General features: G+C 38.0%; 1 protein-coding gene across 1 annotated transcript in view; it reads left to right on the top strand.

The window, feature by feature from the left end:
• Positions 1–1048, top strand: part of CNTLN (centlein) — a 178819-nt gene extending 177771 nt beyond the window's left edge. Inside the window, 1 exon segment of the mRNA XM_031056874.1 lies at positions 870–1048. Coding sequence (XP_030912734.1) covers positions 870–953 — 84 coding nt within the window. The 3' untranslated portion in view covers positions 954–1048.
• Positions 1049–10697: the final 9649 nt, after the last annotated feature.

Here is a 10697-nt window from a genome sequence, read left to right as displayed (position 1 = left end):
CTCAGGATGGAACTGCCACGACCACTCTTCTGTACTACCTCTAAAAGTACTTCCCAGCAAACAGTGCACTGATATACCAAGACTTTGAAAGAAAACCTCTTTAAGCGTTAAAGTGATGACACTGGAAAATATACCAAGTCTTCTTTGAAGGCATTGCTTGTACAAATGCATCTTTTATATCAGAGAGGTTAAAAGAGGTTTTATTTTTTCTCTGTAGATAGGTCACTACAATTTTTTGGTATCATGTTTTAGAGAAGCAGACATTTGTATCATATGCCAATTAATGCAGTTGGAGGTTTGGGATTTTACTTTGCTTTGAGAGTTTTTTTGTGGTTTTGTTTGTTTTGTTTTGGGGTTTTGTTCTTGTTTTTGGGGGGGATTTTTGTTGTTGTTGTTGTTGTTTAATTATTTACAAGGTTTTGTGTGTGAGTCTAAGGCAATTTGCTACAGCATTGAGAATGATACTGCTAGTTCTGTCTCATCCTCCTGAGAATAGTGAACTTACGCTCATACACTACCATTTCTGCATGCCCTAGAGGTGACTGTAACCTTTTATTGATCAGGTGATTGAAGATAAATGACAGAGATGCTGGTACTGCAGTTTACATCATTAACATGGTCAGTAAAGCATGAATTGTTCAATAAGGAGTTTATCTTTTTTCATTTTACACTGGTCTTTTATCATTTTTATGATAGAGAGCAAATTTTCAGACACTAACCAGGCAGATGAACTTTAAAGATCAGAAATGTGTGTGTGGTAGTTGTCAGAACTAAGTGAAATCTGATAGTTTAAAGATATTTAATAAATGTATTTCACAAGAAAAAAATAAAGTTTAATGATCATTTTTCTTACTCTGTTTCTTTCTCAGTTTCCTTTTGCCTCATACGTAATGGATGCTATACTGGAAAAATTAAATGAGAAGAAGAAATTGGTAGAAGAGTACAGTTGCTAGGATTTATATTTGCAAAGTGTGACTAAATTGTGTGCTGTTTCCTCATGTCTTTCCTCTTCTCATAAAGAACTGTCAATATGCATGTTCAATACATACACAGAAACCATGAACTAATTAATTGTTGAACAAGAGGAATTAATTAAATTCCTATTAGAAAGCAGTGTGGTATTTGATTCCTGAAGAGAAAAATTACTGCAAATCAATGCAAAGCTCAAAATTATTGTCCTTTAAATGCATTGGCAGTGAACACATGTGCAGGCTTTGTAGAGAGAAGATGTCTTTGTTATGACTAATACACATCTGTACAATTTTGAAAGAACAAAAAGCAGCCAAGTAACACCTGATTGTACTAATCAGAACAGTAGAAGTAGGATTTACAAAGGACCTAATTTATTTTAGCTTTTTTGTAAAGCCCAACTTTATGATATATGCTACATAAAACAATATGCTTTTATGTTAGAAAAAATGAATTATTGTAGAATAAAAATATTCTGTGTGGAGTAATACAGGAAAAGCTGTACTTACCTCTGAGCATACTGAAGCAAAATGCGTGCAATGTATTTTAAAAATTCAATAAAATAAAGTTTTTTCTATTACGGTTTTTTTCACTAGTAGATCCAGTTCCTTCTCAGCTAGGAAGAAGCTGCAAGCTCTTACTCACCTTGGGGAAGTAGGGTAGAGTTTTAGCCAGTTATTTCCACCAAGATTTCTCTGGCACTACTGATGGAAAATTGCTGCTTCACATTTTTGATCTTAGAGTTTGAATTCCTCTGGATGAACCTACCTGACAAAAAACCAAGACACAAGTTTCTGAGTTCCTGTGTTAATAATGTTCAGCTGTTATATATGTCTCATTTATGGACGTCAAGTTGTTTTACAACAGATATCATTATCTGACCCATATTGTGTGGGGAATCAGAATAAAGATCTATTTGGACTAAGTTCACTTAAATGAAACATGAAACAGAAGTTTTCTGCATGTCAGTCTGGTGTTTTCCTAGGATGTAATCATGTATCTTCTAATTTGTGGAGTTTGCTATTTGGTGTCTCTGACAAAAGGAAGACATCTCTAAACTTCTGCTCAGTTGACCCTGGTGAACACAGGGGCTTGAGAGAATTTTTATTTGAATTAGACAAAACTATGCAAACATACCCCACCTACCCCTGTAAATTAAGACTGGGAACTATCCATGTGTAAAAAACTGCCACAGCTTTAGGAATGGTTGATCAATGCAAGAAACAAGGGCCATCATATGAAATTGTTTGGTGATACATTCAAGTAAGCAAAAGGATGCCACCCACATGCAAATGAAATGGAGATGTTGGAGCTGTTTGCCTCAGGTTTTACATGAGCTAAACATTTACATAGACTCCAATGCCAATAAACAATGACAACAAAAATTAAGGAAGATAAATCCATCAAGACACGTGGAAACCATGCTCTAATTTTGTTCAGTAATTCCAGCAAGATGTATTTGAACATAATTTCATCAAAATGTCTATTGCAGTTTAGTGAAAAGAGTTTCAGGAGGCCAAAGATCTCTGAAAATTTTCCCCACTGTCTTGATTTCCACATTGCCAAACACCCACTGGTGCAAGTCTGATCTTGGTACTGATCTTTAACACTTGATCTTTTGTCACAGTGAAAATGCATGGAGCATCAGCTAATTAATGTAGAAAATATGCCTCAAAAAGGGGGAATTTTCCAGACTACTGTCTTTTTCTCAAGTATCTTGCTTTACTGCCCTTGAAATTTTCTGTATCTTCTGGGCAACTGGACACAAAAACACATCTTCTCTTGATGCAAGAGTAAGCAAGAACACTGCATAACCAAATTACTGTCTACTTCATCTGAAAAGAGAGAGCAAAATTAAATCCTTAAACCCAGCTGGAGACAGATTTATGCACAAATGCTCCTGAAACCATAACATTGCTGTCGTTCTGAAAACTTTGCTGGAAAGTTTGCTAAATACCATTAAAATGCCTTTAAAAGATTAAGATGGTATTTTCATTCCAAAATTATTTTCTTCTCTAATTTGACATAAGCAAATGAAAATGGAAATACCAGTCTGTGGGAATCCACAAAATCAGAGGGTTTGGGAAAAGCTGCAAAAGGCAGGCCTCGGAGACAGTAGAACTGTGATTAGAGCTAAGCAGCAGCCATGAGATAGGTCAGCAGAAAAGTTATTTGAAAAGTAGAAAAGCAAGGACACATAGAACAATGATCTGCGTATTAACTAACACTTGTCTAGAATAAGTCCCTAAGCTGCAGAAAAGTTTATCTAGCAAGATATTAGGAAGTTTTAAGCTTAATAATGGAGCTCTGTGCATTGTGTTTTAAGGCTTACAAGCAGGTACTGTATTCGAAATAAGCAGGCATTGTTTTAACCAAAGGTATGTGTGCTTACAGTGGTTGGACAGAACTACTGTCAATGTGCTTTTGCTTTGTGTGATTGCTCAAAAAACTTATAAAATAAGTTGTAACATTAAGTTCTTGGTCTGCTGCCTGGGATGTGAGCTGATGGCATCGTTCCATTGTCATTACCATGTAATGAGACTGATGCTGAAAAATAAAACAGCTCAAGGCACGTTCCACAGCAGTCCCGTCCCGTTTGTGATTTGTACATAAACCCCCGGCTGGCAATACCAGTCAACATTTTTCAGAGATAAAAATTCATGTAGATTTAGAGATATTTGTAAGGACAACAAAAAGGGTGATACTTCAAAGAAAATAAATTTTTGCCTTTTGCTGACACAAATGTTGAGTTCTGTCTGCGATGAGCATACTTGTTTTTACTACTTATTTGATCTTTCATGCACCAGCAGAGCAGGAGATGGTCTCTGAAAAGATCTTTATTGGAGTAAAAAGATTAAGATTAATTATTTTGGTTATATTTTATAGATATATTTTAAATTCCCTTTCACTATAACCAAGCTCATTACGCTGAGTGAAGAACTGATTCTGATTTGGGGAAAAGCATCAGCTCCACACTTTCAGATGTTACTGCTAACAAAGCTAAACATTAAATATATTAAAGGCAGTCCCCTTTTGAGCTAAATATGCCTACGGACATCCAGAATATCCACTTAATCTGTTTTTTGTTTCGTTAAGGTGGTTTCCTCTCCCGGTGCTGCCTGATATGGCCTCTAGATGGCAGACTTTCCCAAAAAATGGGCTCGGTGCTCTGGTCCGTGCCGCGCCCCAGACGCTGCGTCCGGCCGGCCTGTCCCTCGGGCAGCGGCAGCGGACGTCTGTTCGTGTGAAATTAATGGGCTGTTTGCGGTCCTTACGTACAGTGACACAAGGGTGAGGCCCTGAAATAATGCACCTTTTATATTCATACATATATATAAAATTTGTATGTATATAGAAACACGTATATATATGTATCTATATATGTATGTGTATAGAAACACATGAGTGTCTGGGGGTGTGTGTGTGCGTGCGTGCGTGTGTGTGTGTGTGTGTGTGTGTGTGTGTGTTTATGCGCATGTTCCTTAAATATGAAATACACAAAGTTGTACGGTGGTTCAAATTTGTTTAAATGTTTAGCCCTTCCAAAAATCTTTATTGTGCACTAGCAGGTCCACAGGAGGGTGTGAGAGACTGAAACATTAATGGTTAATCGTTAATGGTTAATTGTCTCAAACAATCTGGGTGTTTTGCTGTCGATGCTCAAGACACAACCTTATGTGCAGGGGGTGTGTACACCAGATGACCACTTAGCACTTCTTAGCAAGAAGCTGGGGTTTGAGCTAGATAAGAGAAGAGGCTGATAAGCAGATCCTGCGAGGTGGGATAATTCTTTTAATTCTAGAACTGTCATCCCTTACACAACTGGCTCAGGTGTAAAAGTCCTCTCCCCACTCCAGCCAGGAAAAGCTACTGGAACATTCACATTAATCATCCCTTCTGACGGAGCGTAAATAACTCCATTATACTGATGTGAGAGAAGGTGTTATAAACTATCAGAGACCCCCAGAATGTCCCCAGAGTCATTTCGGGGGCCTTCCAGCAAAGGAATGGGCATAATCCACAGTTTTACTACATGATTCATGGTATTGCATCAGACAGTGTGAAAGTCCCCACCCCAGGGTAAGTACCTGGGTGTTCCACCTGAACTTGAGTTTATATTAATCCCCTGAAATTTGTGTTTCGTGGTCTTCACCTACCACAGATCAATAGACTGTGGCCATCACTTTGACCAATGGACGTCAAAATTGCAACATTGAAGTTTCATGGATGGATCCACAGGTGGTGATGTTTTTCTACCATTATCCTTTCTTCCTCTTTCTTTCCCTCTTTCTTCTCCTATTTTTTCTCAAAACATATTGTAAAACCAGACTAAAAAATTCCAGTCAATGCCTTAGGAAGTGCCTTTTTGTGTCTGGATAGGTTGAAGTTGGCTAATTGTAAGTTTGCTAAGTTCAAGTTTGTGAAGTGCCTTACTTACTTTGTTGGCATTTTAAAATTTGCCAGATTGCCCAGAGTGAATTAAGCAACATTCCCCTAAACCTGCTGAGGGGTCTGGGGCATAACTGAGAACTGCAAAGATAATCTGGAGGGCTGGAGCACCTTTCCTGTGAAGAAAGACCAAGAGAGTTGGGGTGATTCAATGTGGAGAAGAGGAGGCTCTGGGGAAACCTTAGAACAGCCTTCCAGTGCCTAAAGGGGGCCAACAAGGAGGCTGGAGAGAAAGGCTATGTTGTAGTAGAATGTCTTAAAGCTGAAGGAGAATGTGTTTAGGTTAGATACTAGGAGGAAGTTCTTTACTGAGAGGATGGTGAGGTGCTGGCACGGGTTGCCCAGGGAAGTTCTGGATGCTCCATGCCTGGAATTGTTCAAGGCCAGGCTGGATGGGGCTCTGAGCAACCTGTGGAAGGTGTCCCTGCCCATGGCAGGAGGTTGGAATGATGATCTTTAAGGTCCTTTCCAACTCAAACCATTCTATGATTTTGTACTCTAAAATGTAAAAATAAAAGTCAAAGTATCTGCCAATAGTCGCTTCTCATAGTATGTTTCTATAGTGCCATCTGTTTAACCTACACAAATCCTAATTTACCTAGACAGGAATAAAGATACGAATATTCCTAAATGTAGATCTTATACAAATGAGATCCATTTTCTTCTGTATGAGGATTCTTTGTTAGAGAAGGCACTGCGTGTATCACCCCATGTGCCTCTGGACTTCCTCATTGTCTGAATGGTTTGCGACTTCCAAGGCTAGGTATTCTAAATGAGACTGGAGTGTAAGTGTAAGGCCTAAAAGGAGGAGTTCAGGGAGAGATTTAAAATGTCTCAAAGTATTCATACAGCCACCACGTAATGTCTCATTTTTTTTGTATTCTTGAAAGAAAGAAACTTGAGTGAACAATTATTTTTTCTCTGCAGTGTCCATGTTCCCACACATAGAGTAAGGATCTATTTGTGAGTTTTCCTGACTTGTGATTTGAGAATTCACAGTGTGTAACTATTTGAAATATCTTGTAGCATAGTAAGTGACTGAGAGAGCTGGGAACACTTGGCTTCTGCTATAATCACATACTTACAAATTAATTAATTTGTGTTGCTGGCTGTGTTAAGTTTTTGGCTTTTGTCTTCAGGATTGCAGAAAAGCTATGGAGGAAGGAAGGTCTGAATTTTGATTCTTTCATACGTTCAGCTAGGTTATTTCTCTTTTCTGTTTCACGTCTACAACTGAATTAATATCTAGCTACACTCCAAGCTAAATATCAGAACAAGGAAAACAAAAGATAATTTCCCTAGCTGTGTGCCATTGTACACAGGTTGTGCATCACCATTGGATTGCTTTATGTGATTTAAAATTGATATGTAACTAGTATTTGAAGGGAATACATCTCCAAATGGGTCTAGAGCCAGGTAAGAAAAGGGTCCAGTTCTTTGAGGATATTTACTGAGTATCTTGGTTTTTAGGTGAAGATAGCAAGCTTTCTGATATAAGTGAAGAAGTATTCACATCTTGCTCAGTTACATGTAAGTCCAGCATTCTGCGAGGGTTACTTTACAGGATGTTTAACAGGTTGGGGATATGTAAGGCTCCTGTCTTTGTGAAAGAATAAGCTTATGAGATTAAGAGCCTATTTGGAAATCTCTATCAGACTAAAGTAGAGGTTTAAGTGACTCTGACCTATCGAACCTATTGCAGAGCACAGATTTGACATTTTTCTGGTACAGGAAATCTCCCTTGGTAAAGGAATCACACAACACTATCAGTAATTCAACAAATCCTAGATTTTGAGGGATGACAGATTTCTTTCGTGATTGTTTGTTGTGGAAGAAAACAGAACTTTTAGCATAAAATGCTTAAATTTGTATTTAAAAACAGTGCTCAACCTGGGCTGAAGAAATTATGTAATAGAAAACCCACCAGAGTAGCTCTATGATCAAGAATTCTCACAGCTCAAGATTTCCCGTTGAAATTTTCTAGATTCAGTTTCAAAGCCTGGTATTTTTGAGTGTCAAAAAAAAAAAAAATCCCTCCACACTGGTAATGAAGGCTTTGAGCTAGATAGAACTTATAAGTCATGGTGTCCATGTGAGGACAAAGGGCATCAGTGGACCTCAGGCCTTACAATGCATCTTTGATGTATCTTTGCACATTGTTTATTCTGCAGAAAACTTTTAAAAATATCTGTCAAGTAATAACCTCAGTATGTGATGATAATTATTGAAAAAGTACTATTTCCTTATTCTCTTTGATCTTTCTCTAGTTATACATGCACAGACTGCATTTACCCTCTTAGCTACAACTCTGCATTAGGAACTGGTTTTTTCAAGGGATTAGCCTTTATTCTATAAGGATTTTTTCTTCTGTTGATAACCACACACCAGAAATAACTGTAGCAAACAGGAGCTCTAACTATAGCTTATCCATGTGAAAATCGAGGTTTAAAGGTGTCAGTTGAAAATGTAATTATTTTATACTAAAAATATTGATTTTTTTATGATCTACATTTTAAGAATGCAAATTGGAGAATAATGTTGACCTTCTAGAAAAGCTTGGGTGAATAGTTGGTTGAATGCTTATTTGTGTAAATCACTATCTCTATTAAATTTAATTTGAGACGTTCATGTAGTGAAGCTGCTGATTCTGAGCTTGTTTTTCAAATTAGAATTTTTAACTTTTGAAGAGAAATAATACGTGAAAAAGGAAATCAGTTGTTGTACTAGCAGAATATCCCATATATCAAAAATTTTCTGATTTGGGGAGTACAATTTTGTGTTCTCCATTCTGCCCACCCTTGAGCATCTGGCTCAAGACAGGAATTTGTCTTGTCCATTTCTCTGTTTTCATGCACATTTACCCAGGCCTAAGAAGCCTGTGAGGCTGCTAGCTGGCACAGGATCTAGCTCTGGAGAACTGGGGTGTTTAGAAGAGGACAGTTTGATGTTCTGACACAGATAGATACTCTATGAGATAGGGCTGACCCATTGGCTCCCTGGGCCCTGAAATGTGCTTTCTCCAGGAGCACAGTCTCCTCCAGCACCTGGATCCAGGAGCTCTGTGAGCAGGCTACTGACAGCCATGCATTGAGTGACTGCCTGCAATCATCAGTCAACTGAAGCGTTGACTCAGGCCCAGCATCAGCCCAGGAAAGCCAAGCAGGAGACAAGACTGGAGGCAAGAATTCCTGGTCCCACTTCAGCCCATCAGGCTGCTTCTCTCTTAGCTCTGCTTTGATTCCTTGCTCTCTCTTGGCTCATGCTCAGCTTCCAATATGATTTTCCAAGCCTTCACAGTTATGATTACATGGCTGTCAGTTAATGAATGTTTGTAGGTCATTGTTGTGGCTATTGTTGCATTCATTTATTATTTTAGAAGCAATCTATATTTGATAAGAATGCCTGTGAAGTGTTAGTCTGAGCTAGAGCTCGTAAAAAGATCTAGTACATCAGTTCAGCCCTGACTGAAGATCATGATCTTTAAAGGCAGCAAAATGAAGTACCATGGTTCCTTCCTCATGGAAGAGATTCCACGGTGTGTCAGTTCAAATAGGAAATAAGCAGTTATAATTCTTTAAATATTTTTCCAATAAAATTCTCTCCTTCAGAGGAAGTTTTTAGTGGGGCTTTCTATGGAAGGAAGTGGCCACAGAGTAAGTTCTCAGCCTTCTAATATGGACACAGCCATTCCTTCCAGATAATACAGACTTCTCCTCCAAAAAATGAATGAACAGGGAGCATGTTGTTTGCAACTGATATGAGCTGCCACTAAGAGAAATAGGAGACAAATGACCTTTTATTTTTTCAGGACGCAGAATTTCTCAGATCATTGTGATCCTCTTCCTTTTCTATGTTTATCACTTTCAATTTTGCAATTGAATTTAAAAACTAATCCTTCTCCAAGATTTTTAATTAGTGTGTATTGGACATATGTGCTATAAACTGGGAGAGGTAAATTAGGAACTGAAGTATTAAAGCATCAGATTGCTTTTTTAGGTAAATGACCTCATGTCTAACACTGGATGGCTCTGAAGTACACACTATGGAGCCAAGTAAGGTTCAGGAAGCGGCTGTTCCATTACAAAGCTTCATTCTGCATGGAACTAACTGGATAAGGAGTTTTCATGGTATTAACCTCTCCCAAAATAGTATCTCTTTAAGGTGCTATGCAAAGAGGATTTGTAAGTCGTCTGTGAGGTCTGATTCAGAATTTATCCTGGCATTATGACAGAAACTTAGCAGGCACTTGATATAGCGACAATTTAAAAATTTATATTGAGACTTCAAGGCAGAGTGCAAACTATCTTGACTCAGTGTGGGCTAAGTTTCTGTCTGGTTTCCTGTGAAGCTGTCGTACCTACTGACTGACATATGTGGTTTGCTGAGAGTTGAATATATGCCTTCTATTTAAGAGGGATATTTCAATGTTCATTAATATGAAAGATTTGCAATGGTGCAATCCAGATGAGGACATGACCTGAGCATGTGCTGAATTTTAAGCACACTAGAAGTCCTCTAGAGGGTATTAAATATCCTCTTGCTTCAGAGCTGACCATGTGAGAAGGATGAAGAATGAAGGAATGATGCTGCAATGCAGACATCAGATGACTGTCAAGGTCTCCATCCTGCCCTTTCCTATCTGTGCCCACTGTGTATTCTACAGAAGAAACTTCTCAAAACATTCCATTTTGGGGTGATTTTGGAGAAATCACTTTAAGTTTTCTGTTTTTCTTGTTCTTAGAATTTCTGTGTCTTCAGAAGTCTTGTCTTTAGCAGAGCAATAAAAGGGCAGGATCCCTCCTGTTTTGTACATGTCAAAAACCTTGTCAAGTTCCTTGTCATTTGCTATGACACAAAGGCCATCCGCAGGAGCTGGGCTGACTCCTTCATGTAACTCCCTTTAAAAAAAAATCAGTATTTCTTGGTGTTGCAAGGAATACAAGTATGTTCCTTGTTTTATTGTTCTTTTTGAAACCATAATGATTAATTTTTAGCCTTGTCCTTAACCACGTACTGTGTAATTTTGATGCTTGTACTACCTTGGAATATGATCCTATATTTTGTCAGAGATATATAAAGTATCAGAGACTGCTCAGTTCATACAAAAAAAGAAATAATTTTCCTCAAACAGTAAGCATAGTGCAGTAATAATATTCAGATTATAATTTTTATAGCCATCATTACCTGGATGAGGTCTTCCAGCTTCCTGTTTATGCAAAGTTTCATTTGTAACAACTTTTCAGTGGCCCCCAAAACACCTTCTTAGTTATGACTTCAAA

The sequence above is a fragment of the Geospiza fortis genome, unplaced genomic scaffold (genome assembly GCF_000277835.1).
Source record: "Geospiza fortis unplaced genomic scaffold, GeoFor_1.0 scaffold12, whole genome shotgun sequence".
Lineage (NCBI taxonomy): Eukaryota > Metazoa > Chordata > Aves > Passeriformes > Thraupidae > Geospiza > Geospiza fortis.
The sequence above is the reverse complement of the archived record's forward strand: the minus strand, read 5'-3'. Positions and strand labels throughout refer to the sequence as shown.